This window comes from Halichoerus grypus, chromosome 12 (genome assembly GCF_964656455.1).
Source record: "Halichoerus grypus chromosome 12, mHalGry1.hap1.1, whole genome shotgun sequence".
Classification (NCBI taxonomy): domain Eukaryota; kingdom Metazoa; phylum Chordata; class Mammalia; order Carnivora; family Phocidae; genus Halichoerus; species Halichoerus grypus.
The window spans coordinates 18,377,855-18,398,610 of NC_135723.1; the positions used below are offsets into that span (position 1 = coordinate 18,377,855).

The window sequence follows — 20,756 nt, forward strand, 5'->3', positions numbered from 1 at the left end:
GTGGTTTTTAGAGGTATTACATGAACTCAATGTAAATATGACTCCAAAACCATCTAATCAATGCTTAGCAGTCAGGATCACGTCAAAGAAACAATTTTGGCTGTCCTCAAGCGCCTCCCATATATAATTTAGAAAAACGGCAAAATTAAGCATTATAAATGAACCTGACACAAAATTATTAATCTCCCCCGAAGGAAGTATTTGATTACAATCTGAAATACCAAAAAGATTTACGAAAATTCTGAGGCAAGCTCATGAACTACTGCAATTTGAAAACTCTACCATCTAGTGGTACGAATGGAGCCTACCCTCCGTTTCCATTATGGATACAACTTACTTAGTTTGAAATATTTAATCACCGAAATCTGGATTCTGAGCGGACGACAGCATTAAAATGTTACACAGAATGTCCAGCAACAGCTTCACGTTTCGCTACGCTCGGCATGCGAGCCCTTCCCCGCCGCGAGGCCCTGCGCCCTGGCTCCCCGCCGCTGCTCGCTCAGGTCACCCTTCCCACCTTCGCTAGTCCCCCTCGAAAGAAAAACTCGCCAACAGGGTTAGTCTGTGAAGCATATATGTCTGTTAACCAGATACTCACTTGAATCCTCCCTTCAACACGATGCTCATTTTACAGATTTTTTTTTAAAGAGCCACTGAAAAGTTCACCGACGTCCCCCACTTCCCCAGCACGCCCGCCGCGAAGCTGGGGGCTGGGCGCAGAGCTGGGTCGCGGCGGCTGGGCTCCAGAGCGCCCGTTCCCAGCAGGCCCCGCGGCCTCTCGCGCGCTCACACCGCCCCGCACACGTTCACTAGGCCCCGCCCTCCTCCGGATGCGAAGCCAAGAGGCAGGCCCAGGGCTTAGCACAGTTTAAATCCCCATGCCCGGCACACACACCGGGCTCTCAAATATTTGATGACCAACTGAAAAGGTAAAAAAAATAAATGCTGGAGAACGTGATAATATAAAATTTTAACTAGGTTCAAACCCCTCTTCCAGCAGGTTCAATAAACCAAGTACCTCAGTTAACGTCTCTCCAAGACGCATGTAACACAGACCGTGCGGCTTTGCAGAGCTGACAGGGCGGTGCCCACAAGACCTGGGGCAGAGACTGGCGCGCAGCAGTACTGTTACTGCACAAGTGACCTAGACTGGTGAACCCTCAGAGGATACAGACTTGAAACCTGGTTCTGATACTAAGGGCTCTTTTAGTTCCTGAACCGCCCCCCACACCCCCCTCCGGTAAAGGGAGGATGTAATCTCATCGGGTAGGGAAGAGTACCTCAGGTGACATGTGCACAGCACCGGGGACACGATGGGCACCCGCGAAGTGTGTTAAATTCTATCACTCGAACAGAAATGCCAACTTTGCAGAGTCAGAAGTGTCTGTCTTGAAAACTGCCTGACACCTAGAAGACTGGCCTCAATTCTGGGTCTCCAATGGGCTTCTCCAAATCATGCTCTCACTTAGAAGCTTCCTTTCCACAAATGAACTGGAAACTGTGTTTAAGAGCTCATCTGTGGCCGACTTCTGGTCCTTACCAAGCTATAATCTACTCAGATGTCCTCTGTACAGCATGACCCAAGAGCTGGCCCCGAATCCCCAAACAGTCGCTGCAGTGTACTCTGGGGTTCCCTCTCAGACAAGGGTTTCTTCTTCCTGCCGTTCTTTCCCTCCTCACCCTCCTTATGCCACGCAGCACTCCCCTTAACCCACCCAGTCATAATCTAACCCACGGCGAAAATGTAGGCAACTTCATGCTTCTCAACTCTGTCATGGTTTCTCCTGGATGAAACTGCCCATCTCCCAATCCTTTATGAGGAGCAGAAAGGAGGGTGTTGCTGTCACTCCACAGGAAAATGAGCCCAATGTCTAAGGTCATCTCAGGAGTGACTGCTATTCAGTGGGACCAAGTGATGGGAAGCTACCATCTTGGCAAAGCAGGAAATAGGTAGCCTAGTATTCCTTTTTGCTTAAAAGAAAGTTTTACACTATGCAAGACTTGATAAAAAATGTATATAGCTTTTATGTTATAGAGTGTACAAATAAATGAGTATACCCACAACCTAATTAAGAAATAGAATATTTCTATCAATAAAGTTCCACATTTGCCACCCCCCAGCGAAAGCCACTCTCCTGAATGGTTTATCATCCCCTTACTTTTTCAATGTTATTATAAAAATAATAAATTCATAAACACAACAGATAAACACTATAGCAGCATTAATTATGTTTACATCAATTGTATCAACATGTAATATGTAAAAGTCTTGTTACACAACAAAGAGGTAACACAGCAGGCCAGACTGCTCTCCTTTCGAGGGCATCTGTACAAGGTTGGCCCTCGACTAGCATCTGGAATTAGGATTTCAAGGAGAGTTCTCATCATTCCACAACTGGCAAGAGTGGCTCAGTGTGCCTAAACTATGTGTACAAACAACATGGTTTACCCTAAACACCTGCTTTCCTTTTGGAAGTTTGGGATTTGGGTACGTGCAAGGCAGAGGCAGCCTAGGCCACCGGCTCCCAGTAAGACCCTGGCGCTGAGCGTCCAACAGCTTCCCTGGCTGACGCCCAGTAATACCTGTTGTCAGCACTCACTGCCGAGAGAGAGAAGCATGCGCTGTGTGACTCCACTGGAAGACGAGTCCTGGAAGCCTGGCTTCCTCCAGACTTCACCCCACGTGCCTTGCCTTTTTGTGATTTTGCTTTGTATCCATTTGCTATAAGAAATCTTAGGCATGAATGTGACTACAAACTAAATCCTGTGAGTCATCCTACTACATCGCTGAATCCCTAGCATAACTGTATAATGTGTATTCTATATACTACATAAAAATTACATAAATGTAATTAGATTTAGAATTTTGTTAGATATATTTCCAAAGAACATCTGATTCCATAAAAAATGGAATGATACTGTAGATTTCTGAGACTAATTTTACTTAACATTATTTCTAAAACTGATCCATGTTTTACAATGTATGGCTATGGCTCATTCATCTTCCACTTATAAAAAATTCCATCATATGATTATATCACAAGTTATGTATTCCCTCTGCAGTTGATGAATATTGCATTGTTTCCATGTTTTTGCTATCCTGAGCAACACAGCTATGACCTTATTACCTACCTCTCCCAGTGCGTGTCTATGAGAATTTACTTCTCTAGGGTACACATACTTCTCCAGGTACGACTACTACAGACAGTCAGTGTTATAAAATAAAACCAAATTAGGGCGCCTGGGTGGCTCAGTTGGTTGAGCGACTGCCTTCGGCTCAGGTCATGATCCTGGAGTCTCTGGATCGAGTCCCGCATCGGGCTCCCTGCTCGGCGAGGAGCCTGCTTCTCCCTCTAACCCTCCCCCCTCTCATGTACTCTCTCTCTCATTCTTGCTCTCTCAAATAAATAAATAAATCTTAAAAAAAATAAAATAAAACCAAATTATCTTCCAAAGTTTTTCTATCTCTAGAATATTCTCACCAAAATGTGAGAGGTATCACTGACTTACACCCTAAGAATGTTTAGAGAATCAGATTTTCAAACTGTCTCATTTCTAATTTTTAGAACAGTATATATGAGGGATGTAATCAAACAGCATTTAGATTCCAATCTGCAGATGTTTACTGAGCATGTAACCTGTGCCAGGGCCTGTGCTAGTTGCTTTTTTAAAACAATAGCCTCACATATATCCTTTTGCAATAAAAATATATTATTAACATTATGTTTTATTATGTTAAAATGAATGAAATAAAACCTGTAGGCCAGCAGGAATTCTGAATTTAATAATTATCTTAAAGAAAAAAATGAGTCTTAAAATCCCAGATACCTACACACACACTTTCTCTGGATAATTCCTGGGCTTAGGTAACCAACCACCCCGACCCCAGTGTGCCCAAGCCTGTGGGGCTTCCAGGGCCGTGGACCTTTCAGTGCTAAAACCAGTAAAGCTGCACCCAAACTGAGACAGTTGATCAGATCAGCCTTCCTGAGTGTCAGGACACATGGGTACTTATTCTGTTCTCAAGAAAAATCACTACCCTCTTTAAGATTTTCCAAATGTCAGTTTTTTGCCATTTTTACTGTTTGTTAATTCATGCAACTAATGCCCTTCGTTGAAATGAATATTAAAGAACAGTTAAGGACAGAAAAGAAAGGGTAACAGTTAACTACAAAAAAGAACACTATTAGGAGACTTGTGGCCTGGTGAAAACAGCCGGCTGGATATGGCAGTTTTATATATATATATTAACTATCAAAGCTTGGCTCTGTAGTTAGTTCTTGGTCACATAACATGTGGTATTTTTCCTAATCTAATACCAAATGTTTTATGAACTCCCGGTTTTCCTATACGACTACTCTATGAAAAGCTCCCCTTGAACTATTATTTTACTTTAATTACCCAGTATTTTTTCATTTCATCATGTACATACTTGCTCTAAGTAGTCCTTTTGTAATTCTCAAATCTTTTAGGTTTAACCTCCTAAATATCTGACTTAGCAATCATTAAAGAGATTAAAGGTAAACATTAACAGAAAAAAATTAACCCAATATTACCTTTTAAATGTATCAAAAACACCTGAATCATCAAAATTAATGGCATCGGGGTGTCCAGGAGGTAGACATACATCACCAATATGAATTTCACAACATGGGATGCCATGCTGTACCACAGTCAAGCTTGGATAAAATGATGACCAACCTAAAATTAAATCAAACAGCAGTTACATAAAGGATGGGGATGGATAGAAGGGGCCCTAATTATTTATTCTATGATATACCTATCAGTTCTGAGCCTTAAAAAGTTATTAGTTAAGTCCCAGCAGATTTTTAACATGTCCTGTGTCTCTGCTACAAAGCAAGTCCAAGTATTTTCTTCAAGCAATGCAAAAGCTCTCCAAAACTAGTTTAATTCAGCATTTTATTAATATACAGATTCTATCAATCGGCATTTCCACAATTTACAAGATAGTAAATGATAGATGATGATGACTGAGACCATGAAATAGCCTCTGAATTACCATTTTTCACACGGTGTTGTAATAGATCTCAGAAAAGTGATTCAGATATATAGCATATTTGGTAACCCTAAACCAAAATGCAATTACCAGAATACTCCATTCCCCAAACCATACAAAGATAACAGAGAGCTGCTTATATAGTGTGTTACAGGAGTCTAAGAGTTCCTACCCACAGGAGGTGACTCCTGCTAAAACACGTACACATCAGTAGGTATTGTGATAAGGCACTTCCTATGGTAGTTCTCTGTAGTTTGAAAGAAGTTTGCTCTTCAAGGTTTTTTTTTTCCTTAATCATCAAAGAATTATGCCACAAGACATAGTAATAGATTTAAGAAGTCTTCTTTAAAAAGTTACTATAAAATCAAATTGAAGCCCTACCTTTATTCTTAACATAGAAAGGGTGGTCCAGCTTACACTCTACAGTAAGTAAGCCGTCTTCCTCTGTACCGGGATCAAAAGTCAACTTCAGTACAGACTCGCCAAATGATACACTTTCTTCATGTGATAACAACTTTAGACCATCAGAACCATAGCCCTGAAAATACATGCATAGAGTGAACAAACAGGCAATGTTTAATTCAACACATAGTGAAGTTCCTATTACATGTAAGACTTTGTGGAAAAGGTAACAATAAACAAGACAGGATCCCTGTCGGTAAAGAAAGGCACATCTATAAACCACTACAATGTAAAGCAGACTGGAATTAGCACTTTAACTGAAGTGTAAACGATGCTAATGGACTTTAATGAAGGGAGGTATAAACTCTAAGAGAGACTAGGAAGGGCTTTCAGTTCCCACTTCTAAACCCAGAAGTTAGAAGAACGAGCCTCAACGCCAGCAACAGCTGAAACCAGCAACTTCTCTGGAGAGTGGCGAGTATTTGCTAAAAATACAGGGGAGTTCAGAGGCTAGGCAAAGAAGCCTGAAAAGGAGGGGCTAGTTGGTAAGTCGAGGATGACGGGGAAGTGCTCAAACCTTCCTTTGAATGGGTAACTGCAAGTCAATGAAAGTATTTTACTAACAACTGTCAATTTTAAGAAGATGATAAAGTCTGCAGGATAAAAGGTGACTCTCGTATTCAATTTCTTTGAAGACACGAGGAAACAAACCCATTAGTCTTAAACTGACAAGTGCCGTGGTGGTAGAACCGGGCTAAATGTAAATTCAACCAATATTTATTGAGCAGTCAGCACATGCCAGATGCTAGGTTCTGAAAACACGTTAACTACATGGGATCCCTACCCTTAAATTCACAGAAAAACCAAGGAGACCGACAGGCCGCCAGCTAGCTTTAGCACGCAACCGTTCCTCCAGTGACGGAGCCAGAAGGGTGACTGCAAAGCATCTTTAGGGAATTAGAACTGATCCACTATGAAGGGAGGAGGGAAATAGTCAACTTCTTGGTTTTTAATCTGCCAATAGAAGGTTAACAATATCTTTAAGCAGGCCAGGGAGGGGAAGGAAAAGGTGAGTCCAGTCTCGGTTATACGAACAAGCTGAGCATAAAGAACTGGTTGATATCCACGTGCAGATGTCCAACATGCAGGGGAAGGCTACAGCCATATATTTGTAAATGAAATTACAGAATCTTCTAATTCTTAGAGCTACGAGACCTCCAAGCGAATCCAATCCCATTTTACAGATCAGGAAGCCAACACAGGGTGGGGTCAACAATCTGCCCAACATCAGTCACACACAGAGTTGCTGAAGAACCAGAAACAGAGCCCAGATCTCCTGCCTCCGAGACCGGGGTGCCTTCCACAGGCCCACCAAGGGGCTGCGGCTGACCATATCGGCAGACAGGAAACGGTGAAGACAGTGCCCACGGGCAGAACCTTCTCTCCCACTCCACGCCATGGGCAGACAAGCCGCCAGCCACAGAGAGGAGACAGTAGAGAACCGGAGCCCCGCCATGCTGCACAAATCAAGAGAAGACAACTCCCTGTGTCAAATGTTGCAAAGATGACAAACAAAGCAAGAAGTCTCACTAGAAATCAGAATGAAGCTAGTAACCTTTGAGACAATCTGAGTAGAATGGCAGAGGCCCAAGTCAGACAAGGCGAACTTCACCATAAATGAAGAGTAACAGCAAGAGGGGGAAACTGACGGCAGTTGAGTCAGGACTATTTCTCTCTAGACTCAACAGTAAGTAACAGCAGGATCAGGATCAAAACAGGAATTTTAAACAAGCACACTTCACATGCCCAACTTCTCTGCCTACAGTGGAGATGGAGAAATTCAAGATTTTAAAAGATTAAGATTGTACAGATACCAACTGACCTTTATCCGGCCGCTGCCACCTACTGCCTTTGCTTATGAACTTAAACAAATGCCAGTGTTTTATTGGGTCATTTAAAAAGTAACTTAATATAATCAACTCTCAATTATCCATTTGGGAATTAACCACTTTGTAGATTACCTAAGAAAAAGCCTTGGTTCGTTTGTTCATTTTATTTGAAATGCCAGTTTAGTTTCCCCAACATAAATGTATAAAAAGAGCTACGAAATACATCTTTTGCCTATCTAAGAAAGCATAATTACAAAGGTAAACCTGAAGTCACTGCCACTGTCCATGTGGCTAAGCTGTAACACAGAGTCACAAAACCTCTACCTAAAATATAAGATGTCACTTAAGTATGAAAGTAAATGGAGAATACTCATATAGATTAATAACAAGCCTAGGTTTCCTTCTGAAAGATTTGGAAGTTTTACGAATTTTAAATCAACCTTGTGAGTGCCCACTTGGAGATCTTCCTCATTATCACAGCCTTCGGTTCTAGCAAAATCTTCAACATCCTGCCATTCCTTTTTGCTTTCCTTATGAAAGCACAGTCGTGTGCCTAAAGTTTAAAAAAAAAAAAAAAAAAAAAATTAGGTATGTGCCTAGCATGCTACATAAGTCAGCTGTAAAAATTCAAGCATTCTTTCACCTTTCAGAAAACAGTGCCAAGCAGTTGAAGGCCAGGAATTGCACCAGCCCAAATCATCATCATCGGAGAGGGAGGACATGCAGAAAATGCCAGATTCTGACTCACTATTTGCCTATGGAGAAACACATCAGAAACTTTATTTTGTAACATATTTTGTTAATATCTGTCTTTATCTCAAGGCTTCTGGCTCTCTCCCTCCTCCTGAGTGGATAACTTAAAACACTGTAAACTTAGGGAAAAATACACCTTTGAAAACTGAAGTTTTTGGAAGTTTTAGTTCAATATATGTTCCCACTGGTAACAAACATTCCTAACAGTTGCAAGAGCTGTACATAAAATCGAATCCAGATCGCTAGCAGAACAATAAGACAATTTCCCAGCTGTACGTGCTTCAGAAGTACTTCTGAGAAAAGGAAAGTTAACATATTTCAACCGTTGTGCAAACTTCATAACAGTTTACGTTCATAAATACACTCACCCTTTCGTGTCTGACTGGTGTTTCCTCCTTCCAGTGATGATGAGGGAAGGCTGGCTCGCTCTTAGAAGAGGACACAGGTGGAGGGCGTGCATAGGAATGTAAACTTTTGCTAGTAGCTATGATGTGTACAGGAGATGATCTAAAATAAGGAAGCAGTTTTAACCATAAAGCAGAGCTCCTTATACAGTAGGTCTTTCCTTTTGATGAAAAGAACTTCATATTCCTAATACCAACTCATCACATATAAGACACCTATCGAAAACACTAGTAAAGACATCAAGATTTCACTTGGAGTACGCTATTCCTTAACTTCTTAACCAAGCCTTCTTCACACATGGTAAATACCGTTCTTTTTTCATATTTACCCACGTATTTTAAAATTCCAAATTATTCATTCCTTTATTCAGACATGCATATCCTCATTCATGATCATGTGCAGGGCTCCCTGTCCACTTCTTTCTTCTACTTTGACTCAGTCAATATGAACAGGGCATCTAAGCTGAACATGACCAACATGGAACCTTCTATCTACCAACCACCTGTCACTGGGCAGATAAAATGAACTACCTGAAGCTAAAATGCTTAAACTTATTATAGCAGAAAGGAGCCTATTTGCAACTTCTTATAACTGGACACTATTTCTTGTTTTCTGATTCAAGCTTATTGAAAAGCATCTACTCATAACGCTAGTTATTTTCCCCCAGGATCACCTTAGAAAAAGGTCAGCCCTTCCCGGGAGGGGTAGCAGTAAGAAGCATGCCCAGCCTGGGTGAGTGGCACCATGCTCTGAACTCAGGAGTTCAGAAAGCAACAGAGAGGAAGACTGCAGGCTCTCGGAGACCAACCCGCCCAAAGGTCCCACATCAGGACAGTTTTCTGAGGTGCCAAACAGGAAGGGATCTAGGCCATAACAGCAAAGTATACGCATGTCTGTACTAAGCCTCTTAGTTGGTTGAAGGGTGAGGGACAGCTCACTTTCTAGTTCTTCCCTTACTCCCTGAGAAATTTTATTGGCCCTTCAATTTTTATTTTATCCTCATTAACACTTTTTCATTATGCCTTTGCAGAAGTTACTTTTTGGTAAGAATCTATAAAACTACGCTTTCATGTCTGTATCACTTCTTAAATAAAAACCCCTCATAAAAACCCTCAGGGACGCCTGGGTGGTTCAGTGGGTTAAGCGTCTGCCTTCAACTCAGGTCATGATCCCAGGGTCCTGGGATCGAGTCCTGCTTCGGGCTCCCTGCTCGGCGGGTAGCCTGCTTCTCCCTCTGCCTCTGCCTGCCGCTCTCCCTGCTTGTGCTCGCTCTGTCATATAAATAAAATAAAATCTTAAACAAACACACACACACACACACACACAAAACCCTCAAATTTCGAAGCATTTTATTAGCACACTCTCCAATTTTGGATTTCAAAATACAAATACTGTTTCATCTTTGGCCCATTTCTTCCTTTTATTAAACATTTAGATCTTTATGATATCGGGGAATGGCCAAACTGCTAAACTTCCTTAAGTATATCCCTGCCTTCAGGACTAATAAAAGAAATTGGGGTTTATTAGTTCTTCTGTTGAACCATTTAAGAAAAAGTAACAGCACAATGTTCTAAAATGCATATGGCCTGTAAAAATTAACATGCCAAACGTGTCTGAAACACCAACACCATAGGTCTCTTCATCCCTCTACCTACACAGGGGTAATATAAATGGTACCTGTCCCCAACCCCTGGGTATTGTACAGTTATGGACTTCAGAGATCCAAAGCTCACTAACTAACACCATTTAACATGCTACAAGAAGCTGCATAAACAGCCACTGACAGTGTTAGAAGGCAGGCAAGACAGCAGAGTGTGACTCTTGATCTTGTTCCCCAGGAAGAAGGGAAGCACAGAAAATGCTACAGAGAATAAGTTCATAAAAGTATCTCCTTTACTTATGTTTTTATTTATATCAATTATCTTCTGAGGGGTTTACTCATCTTTTCAGGAGCTACATTATTAATTCTTTTAAGTTTGCTGTAAAAAAAAAAAAAAAATGAAGTGTTATCACTAAACTAGGAAAAAGAAAGTCCAATGGGAAAATCAGGGTTTGTTTTTTTAATTATAAGCAAATTTTTAGCCTTTTGACTATTTTTTCTTTCTGGGAAATTTTTCATGGGATTAAACTGAAAAATTTAGTTAACTAAATTGAATTTGCCCTAATCGAGACCAATATCCTACTGAACAGAAGAAAAACAACATAATTCAATGGGTTGCAAGAAAACCAGGGCTTCACACATGAAAAGTTTATTTTTTAACAAAGAATTACATTAAGTTAGAAGCACTACCAAAATTCAGTTATCCCTACATCATCTCGTGTGGACTATGGTCTGTCTACCCACGCGAGTACAAATCCGCTTCTCTCCCCTACAAACTATCGTATTTATCTAGGTATTTTTACATAGCTAATTTTCTAATTTTAGGTATGATTAATGAAACATTATCCACTTAGGTCTCTTTAGGAATTTTAGTTCAAAGCTTCCATAATTTCATAGCACAACAATTCATTTGCGGAAACTCTGGTCTGGGTATATGAAACAGTGGTTTTTACCAATGGGAGTCCACTCTTACGAAGTTCTAGATTTTAACATTAGCAATTATAGTTTTCACCAACAGGTAAGTAACAAAACGTCACATACACTGTGGAAGAAAATAAACCTAGACCAGAAGGAACCAAACTCAAGGTTGGTAAGATTTTAAAATAAAACATTTATTATAACTCTGGCTTTTTAAACAAGTATAATTTTCATTTCTATAAGGATAAGTATATAATAAAAGTATTTCTTGGTCTGGTTTAATTTTTGATGACTTTAATGCACTTACAAATATTTTTGACTGCGGTTCTCTTACCACTTTTATCTACTTCTCAAAGTATGAAATCATGATATTAGGTGAAAAAGCTCTGCAATCATTATAAAACAAAGAACATAATTCGAATGACTACTTAAATTCTAATTTCAGTAGACCATTCATTAGATGGTTAATAGCATTATTACTTTTAAAACTAGGGGAAAAAAAAGTAGCTCTTTGTAATGATAGAAGTTTTCAATAAAAATAGAGCCAGTGTGCCCACCTGTTGTAGAATGAGCACTGCATAAGTGGACTCTGTGGGCTGGTGGCAATATTTGCTAATTCTGTTAGCCAATCCACCTCATTTTCACCATAAGTATTTTCTGATATGTCTGAGGTATTTTGGTTCCAAGATGGTCTTGGATACTCTTGATGTGAAACATCTGAACTTAGCTGGTATATGGCAGATTGGGTAGGATCACTCTGAACAGCCTGAAGTTCAGGAAGGTCATCTGCAAATAAACACATTCAAAATTATAAAAAGTAAATTGTTAACAGGGGGAATAATGTTATAATTATAGCTGGAAGAGAAGTCCTTAAATCTAGCTAATTAATTTTGTGAGAAGTATAAATTTGAAATGTTTTCTTGAATGAACAAGTTTTGATCTAAATAATGACACCTTCTACATTCCAGGGTCAACAGAGCCTGATGGGAAATAGACCAAACAGATGTAAATGTACTGATGACTTGAATTACCACACCTCTTCCCAGACCGGAAAAAGTTTGTGTTTACGTTTTCTGATTTTTTTTTTTTATAGTTCACCGGATTAGTCCATATTCCAACAAGACGTTTTTAGGTTAACATGTTAATGAGGAAAAAAGCATTTTATGTGTACACATATGTACTTACTCCCATACTTTACTACCCTGTTATAGAAGATTACTGTAATAATGAGAACAATTTTTAAAGATGAGATCAATAGGTCATATTATAAAGTTTTAGGTAGTACTTATTCAACTTAATCTATGCTAAATTATTTCTTTTGACTGAGAAATTCTAAACTCAATAATTGTTGGTTATGTTTTCTTAAAGGTGCCTTCCCAAGGCTCAAGTACACACACCACGGCTATGAACACTAAGGAAGACTGAATTCTAAAAAAAAATATTTAAAAAAAAAAAAGAAAAAGGAGAGGAGAAAAAGCCTCTTACAGGCCTTAAAAAAACTTTATGAAACACACCTACAACAAACTACAGATCCACCGGGTCCCTTCAATACATAAATCAGGAAATTCTTCTAGCCTTGGGAGTCCTGGTCAACTGTTACTATAAAAATACAGACACAGAATTCCTATTCAAGGCAAGTATCTCAGAACAGCCTATGAAAACTGAAATGTCTTACTTAACAAGTATTAATTCAGGATATCCAGTCCAAAAATGGACTAGAAGCCATCCCCCTTTGACTGAGCAGCTGAAAAACATGACAGCAACTGAGGCAAACCCCACCCTGTAACGCCCGCGCTGCTGCAGCCGTTCGCCTTCCCTCACTGCTGACAGCCTTCTGGGGCCAGCACTCCTTTAGTCACTGGGTGGAAAGGGTTCATTTGTCTTGCAAGCTCAGGAAATTAACTGCTTTTAAACCCAAGCAGTGGGTTGTGGTGCGAGTTTTTGCCACCCCCCCCGCCCTAACTTCCTGATGTCCTCCTGAAAATGGTGGACTGGTGGCGCTCCGTGCTCAACGGCACCCACCACTCAGTGACTCGCAGAGCCCAGCAACCCGTTGGGAAATGTCCCAAGACCTGCAGGGTGTCCAAATTCCCAAAGAGCGCAACAGTATGTAGCCTCCTCTGTCCTCTCATTCGTAAAGGGAGGCTAATCGTGGCTCTGTGGACATTTCGGCAAGCCGCACATTAAATGCAGACAGAGCCAAGCTGAAAAGCAGGGCCGCAAGCCCGGGTCACTCACTGGCTGCTGACTCTTCAATACCAACCTCCCAGCAGTATAATTCCAAGCCCTACCTTCACAAGCCTACACACTTCTACTGGCCACGCATCCCAGGGGCGGCTCGGCGGCAGTGTGATGACCATAAACGTCAGACCCTCCGGTTTCAAGGGTCCGCTGTACCTTGCCCGTCACAGCCACAAACGGGCCACGTGGGGCCGAGCACAATGTACTACGCTCACCAGCAGGTTTCAAAAGTCACATGAGCCACACACAGGATTTTCCCAAGGTGTTTACTGGCCCGACCTTTACCCACGACAGCAGTTTAGTTTGATAATTTGTAAATCAGTCTCGATGATAACCATAAATAGCCCAAAGTTAGGTTGGTTTTAAGTAATATTTTACAAGCAGTAACAATGGAACATTGAAAACTCCTAAGGTACAAAAACTTCACATACTTTTAAGCAGTTTAAGGCAGGTGAAGAAGCTGACTTAACATAAAAATATGAATCTCAGACTCCTAAAAAACTTAATTTTGTTTACCAAGCTCCATGTGCTCATCACAGGAGTTGTATCCAGGTGAGGATGGCAAGTTTTCATTACACTGCAGCAACTCCAGTGAGTCATTCATTCCCGAAGCTCGCTTGTCCATCACCAGCAGGAGTTTCTGTACTGCATTAGGCATCTGATTTGTCTTCACTTCCCACACCATGTTATGGTGCTCCGACTTCCAATAAAAAGAATAAAGAAAAAAGTATCAAGTCGTGTGACCTGGAGATTACAGAAGTATCAAATCCATCAGAGACTCATAATGTTGTATCTTTAATCATATATTGCCATCTGTATCCCCCTCAAATCCTTTGGAGCAGGCAGACTCCCAGATTTCTTGGGCTACAACCATGTAGTCAGCACTAAATTATACCCAAATCCAAAAGAATTCATATCTTAAATTTACAAAAGTCTTTTCTTTAAAAGAATAATAGCACTATTATATATTTTATTTCTTTAAGTAACTCTGAGACCCAAACACACAGACCAAGAAAACCATTTTTTCAACTTGTATCTTCAAATTTTTTTTAAAAAAAAGATTTTATTTATTTATTTGACAGAGAGAGTGAGTTAGCAAGAGCAGGAACACAAGCAGGGTGAGTGGGAGAGGGAGAAGCAGGCTTCCCACGGAGCAGGGAGCCCGATGCGGGGCTCAATCCCAGGACCCTGGGATCATGACCTGAGCCGAAGGCAGACGCCCAACAACTGAGCCACCCAGGCGCCCCTGTATCTTCAAATTTAAAAGAAAATTAACAAACTTTCCTCCATTAAATTAAAAAAAGAAAAACTGAAGGAATATCCTATTTTTTTTTCATTTTTAAAGATTCTATTTCACTTTTTCTGTTTACCAACTTGTTGTTTTCTCATCTTCTGAAAGTAAAGTTTAACATACTTAAAATAACATTCTCTGAAGGACATTTAAGAAAGAGTTTCTTAAAATGGCCATATAGTACACTTCTCAAAAAAATAAAAATGCTACATTTTCTTTATGAAAGTTTGGTACCCAGCCATCATAAAAAGATACCTGTCCTCTTAATAGCTTATTATTTCTAGAAAGATGAGTAATAATCATGGGAAATTTAAACAAATAGTAAATTTATCCTCATCTTAAGCCTACAAAGCTATCACAAGGAAGAAAATAACATAGGTTAATATATCTAAATGATTTCTAGCAAAGTCTACCAACTAAATTTTGTTGTGAAAGTAAAATGTGTTTATATCTTTTCCATTCTGCCTTTGGACAATGATCAAATTGGTTTTTTAACCGGGGTGACAGCAGCAGGAAGATTTCCTGATTTCTCAGGCTTTACTCCAAATCTCATTTTTAAAAAAAAGTTCTAATGAGCTAATATGAAATACACACAAGAAATCTAACATGACATAGTTTTTCCTCAAAATAAGACAATAAAATATACTACAATTTAAAGTCACTAAAAGTCTAGTACCTGGGCCTATGCTGATCAAAATGCAGTGAAAAGACGTTAACTGCTCAGTATTTACACCAGAGCTTTCTAAGCCATGACATAATCACCAACAAACACTGGCAACACTGACAATTTTTTTCTAGAAAGGCTTTTTCATGATCTTTTTATTATGAAATATGTTTTCCTAACTGTAAAATATATAATCACTGTAGGGGGAAAAAATGGAAAAAAAGGCATTTTTAAATTTTTATTTTTTATTTTTTAAAAGATTTTATTTATTTATTTGACAGAGAGAGACACAGCTAGAGAGGGAACACAAGCAGGGGGAGTGGGAGAGGGAGAAGCAGGCTTCCCGCGGAGCAGGGAGCCCGATGCGGAGCTCGATCCCAGGACCCTGGGATCATGACCTAAGCTGAAGGCAGACGCTTAACGACTGAGCCACCCAGGCACCCCTAAAAAGGCATTTTTTTAAAAAAAAGAAATAATGACTTTTTAAAAAGAGATTTATTTATTTATTTTAGAGAGACAGAGAAAGAGGGCTTGTATGGGTGGAGGTGGGGCAGGGACAGAGGGAAACAATCTCAAGCAGACTCCCTGATGAGTGTGGAGCCCTACAGGGAGCTGATCTCAGGACCCTGAGATCAAGACCTCAGCCGAAATCAAGAGCTGGACGCTTAACCAAGTGAGCCACCCAGACGCCCCAGAAAGGATGACTTCTAATCCCACCAACCAGATTGTTATATTGTTAACATTTTGGTATACTGTTTTACAATCCAATCTCTTTTTCATGCAGACACCTACAATCACATTTTCCTTCATACTTTGTATTATATATAATTGATACCTTTTTCCTTCGCATAAGTTCATAAGCATTTTCCTATGTCACTAATTTTTCTTACAGGTCTATTTTAAATAGTTCCATAATATACATCATTAGGATATACCAAAATTTCCTTATCCCTCCTACTGCTGAACATGCTATTCCCAGGGTTTTTACTCTTCTAAACAACAGTTTAAATTTTTAAAAAAATACCTGCTTATATCAGATTATTTCAGATTTCTAGAGACACATTAGTAGGTGAATGGCAATTAAACATCTTCTTACGGTTCCTGACACATGTAACCAAACTGCCTGTTGCCTTACTTTATTTCTAACAACCTCCTTCAGGTTCTCTCTGCCTATACCCCTCAAAAATGACCCAGATCCTAGGCATTGCTTTAGAGTCTTACTCAATACTGACTAAGATGTTCTACAGAGTAGTGAAAAGGGCACTGGGTCAGATGTAAGGAATCATGAGTTTTGAGTCCAGCTTGACCACTAACTATCTGATCTAAGTGACTGAGCTTCTCACTAACTCAGTTATCTTCATCTGTCAAACAGTTGCTCTATTTTCCTCCTACAGGGGTTATGAGGATGAAATGAGACACAGTGAGTAAAAGAAATATAAAATGACTTCTTCACAAAATGTTTTATCCCTAGACTGACACAGCGCAACCTTATACATACTCTGGGCACTTAACGTCCTAAATAGAAGTTACTGAAAATAGTTAATGATAGGAGACCAGACAGGTAGTTTATTCAGCTTCAGCAATTTCCTCCCTCAATAATATGACAAGTTATCCAACACTTAATAAAAGTCATGGATCATGCCATTATTTCAGGGAAATAACAGTTTATCTATCTAAAAGATGTCCAAGCGTTCACAAGAAATGAACACTTTTCCAGTTTAGTACAATTTATTATCTACTAATCACAGTCTTACTATACGGTTAACAGCAAATCTGCTGAGGTATAACGAATAATCTCCTACAAAACTGGTGGCTACAAAAGATGTGGTAACACAAACTGATTTCTCAAGAATAAACTGGCCAAATCAAATCATTACTCTGAACCTCCACATCACACTGCAAAAATCAAGCACACTTTAGCTAGATCATTCTCAAGCATGTGATTATGTGTGCTTCAAACAAAATGATGCCAAGGCCCCACCTCCAGAGAATATGATTTATTTGGTCTGGGGTACAACCCTATGCGCTGGTTTTTATTTATTTTCTTTCCAAAGAACACCAGGTGCATTGTGAGAACAAGTGAGCCAAAAATGATTACCAAATTCCTTTTTATTTAAATATACATATTCATTTATTTAATGTACATTATGTACAAGGCACTATACTAGCTGCAATGTTGGACCTCAAGGATGAACACTTGTCTTGAATCTCAAGGAATCTGTACTTTAGTGGAAAGATATAAGCAAATAACCACAGTTCTACACAGCAGGGCTTGGCTACAAATGGGTAAAAAGGAAGGAAGAAAAGCCTTCCAATGAGAGAAACTCACATGAGCAAACTTGCAGAGTCTGCAAAGTAATGGATAAAATCAAAACAACATAAAATCCAGTACCACCAGAAGGTAGGCTGGCCTTGTGTGTCTTGTGGTCATGGATACCAAGGCTGGAAAGGTGGACTGAGCCAGAATCTTCAATCCTAGTTTAGGAAAATTGGTTTCTTTGGTTTTTGTACACAAGAGTAAGTCTCTGAAATTAGGCTACCTGAGTTTATAATCAGATTTACTACTTACTAGCTATGTGTCCTGTTCAAGCTATTTAAAAATCTTTTTGCCGTATTTGTAAAATGGAAATCATAAAAACACCTACATAGCTTGTTGTAAAGACTCAGTGAGCTAACAAACGTAAGAAGCTTACAGTAGTGCCTAACACAGAGCAAACCCTCGATGCAGAGTGGCCAGTATTATTAGCAATTATCATATGATGAGGAACCACTGAAGATTTCTGAACAGAGGTCTGACGCGATCAGGACTATAAACACTTTCTTTAAGCCTATAAAACAAATCATACTGAAACATGAGTATGCAGAAACATCTATAACACATATTTAAGGGAAAATACATTAAAAACAGTGTATTCACATTCCCAATTTGTCAGCCACCTGCTCCCAGCGTCCTTTGCAAGAGTTCTTAGAAAATTAGTAGTATCACTGCAGGTTCCTTATTGAGTAATGCCTAAGACATGAGAGGAACTAGTCATTCTGAGTTCTTTGAACAGCGAATATTTCCAGTTTAGACAGCAGGTTTGAAGTCTTCTCAGAAAATTTTCCAACATTTTAAGTGTACACAACACAAATGAACCTATCTTAGTGACTCAAACTCCTTATAAACATCTGTTGTAATATGCCTCACGAGAGGATGTGATCTGCAAAAGTCAGCCCCGGCTGCAATCAATCTTAAACTTGACCATTTTCTCATTTTATCTGGAGTATGAAGTTCAGAGGTCACACCATACCTATGTATCTCCTCAGAGCCATCCTTAAGTGTACGAAGCAGAGCTGCAATTTGTCTTGTCCTCTCCTTCCCTCCGCAGAACTTTTTGGCTTTCTCCGTCCAACTAGATCTTCTCCTCCCCCATCAGCGGGTCCTGCACTGTCCCCACTTGCCATTTACAGTACACTAACATCTTCTGCAACTTCTATAATTTCTTCAGCCCCTTGTGTTCGTGATCTCCCAACATCCCCTCACAATATTCCTCATAGGGAGCTGGGAAAAAAACATTTCAATTTCAAAACAGAGCTAAGGCCCCGCTAACAAAATACTCACCAAGTATTTGTTGAATTTGAATTGTGTGTGTGTGAACTTCTCATTGCTCAGGGCTATCAAAAGTTTGGTCTTGAGATAATGGAGGTAGTGCTTCTGCAAGCCTACAGCACAGTAAATGGGAGCCTAGACCTTAGTCAAAAGACTGGAGGTTCCCTCTTGTTCGCATGGAATGTGAGGGAGGCCACTTAACCTCGGCCTCATGGCACCTGCACTTATCTCACTGGGCTATCGGGAGAATTAAATAAAATACATGAAAACAAAATTCAAATCCCTATACCAATGTGAATTTTTTTGTCTCAGACTTTTCTCTGTCAAACTATTTGAGGGAAGCAAGACCTCTAATACAGTAAAAGGATACCAAAAGGGTCCATAGTCAAAAATTCTCCCCCACATACATTACGCCAATTACACATTCATTTTGATAAACAAGCTTCTCTTTCAAGTATCTCCTGGTAGAGCTAACCCTATTGTTCATTCATACTTTTGCATACTGCTTTGGTATTACAGGATTTGACATAGCTTGCCTTGTACTGGAGATAACTCTGCAACTACACCAGGGATTCTCAAAAGGGAAGAGTAAAATTCTCCAGCAGCTGTGCTTTGAAATGGCATGTCCAATATTACAAATTTTTATTGGGTGGACATGGGAAGGCTCTATTGCTTTTGTTTGCAACTTTTCGTAAATAATTATCCACCAAATCTGAGAAAGAGGAGAGGTGGAGAGAACCAGAAATAGCTAAATCTCCATGGACGGCCAAGAAAGAACTTAGGTTTTACTAAATGCCTACCTCCTATGTACAGAGCATTTGACATACTTCCTCTAATTTCATAAAAACCTCAAAACAGCTCTGTGAACAAAGTTATTCTTACGGATGAGGAAAACAGCAGTCTGACAACTGAATGTGATCTTCTTATGGATGAGGAAAACAGCAGTCTGACAACTGAATGTGATCTTCTTATGGATGAGGAAAACAGCAGTCTGACAACTGAATGTGATCATTTTCTCTTTGAAAAGAGACAAAAGGCATAGACCAACAGAGGTTAGACTCCTACTTTCAAGTGCCTATTCTTCCTTAAATCCTTAGCTTTCGACCCTCAGGGATATCACGGAAAGGATTTCTATATGTCCTTCCCTAATCCCAAAGGACTTCTTTACAAAGCTCAAATTGTTAGGGGGGAGGGGACGAGGAGAAGGTCATGTGCAATTAATTTAGATCTCTAACATGAGGAATTGAGGTGTTTAAAATGGATTACAGTGGTCGCCCCTTATCCGAGATTTCCCTCTCTCTGGTTTCAGTTACCCAAGGTCAACCCAGTCTGGAAACAGTTAATTCTCCTGCTGACCTAAAGTCAGAAGGTCAATAGCAGCCAAACCAAGTCACAATGCCTAGGTCATTCACCTCACTTCACCTCACCAAATAAGGCATTTTATCAGCTCACATCATCAAGGGTGAGTACAGGACAATAAGGTATTTTGAGAAAGACCACATTCACACTTTTATTACAGCACAGTGTTCTATTTTATTATTAACTATTACTGTTAATATCTAATTTATAAACTTTATCATAAGAAAAAACACAGCATATAGAGGGTTCAGTACTATCCCCAGTTCCAGGCATCCACAGGTCTGGGAACAGACCTTCCACATGTAAGGAGGGATGAACTACTGTAGCTTAATCAAGGAAACTGAACAGCCGACTCTAACACCCTTGTTAGCAAGCTAAAACAAAAGACAATAGCAGAGGGGGAAAAAAAAGCAAAGACCGAAATACTAGGAATACCTTACAAATGTAGATCATTATCAATAGTTAAACACCAGAAAAGTATTTACAGATGTCAAAAATTCTTCTAATTTTTAAAAGGTGACTTTAATTCAAAACCAAGGTTGAGAGTCATCTGTTACCGCTGGTTGGAGGGAAATAAATCTAAAGCACTTCGTCGGGAACTGCTGGTAGGACTCCAACACTTCTAGCA

The 20,756-nt window shown here is 39.8% G+C and overlaps 1 protein-coding gene across 1 annotated transcript in view; it reads right to left on the bottom strand.

Moving 5' to 3' along the window:
* The window catches only part of HBP1 (HMG-box transcription factor 1), a 28,326-nt gene that overhangs the window by 6,302 nt on the left and 1,268 nt on the right, over window positions 1–20,756 (bottom strand). Inside the window, exons 2-8 of the mRNA XM_036101379.2 lie at window positions 13,742–13,925; window positions 11,542–11,770; window positions 8,430–8,568; window positions 7,952–8,063; window positions 7,749–7,861; window positions 5,399–5,555; window positions 4,557–4,701 (exon numbers count right to left, since the gene is read on the bottom strand). Coding sequence (XP_035957272.1) covers window positions 4,557–4,701; window positions 5,399–5,555; window positions 7,749–7,861; window positions 7,952–8,063; window positions 8,430–8,568; window positions 11,542–11,770; window positions 13,742–13,925 — 1,079 coding nt within the window. The remainder of the gene's footprint in view (window positions 1–4,556; window positions 4,702–5,398; window positions 5,556–7,748; window positions 7,862–7,951; window positions 8,064–8,429; window positions 8,569–11,541; window positions 11,771–13,741; window positions 13,926–20,756) is intronic.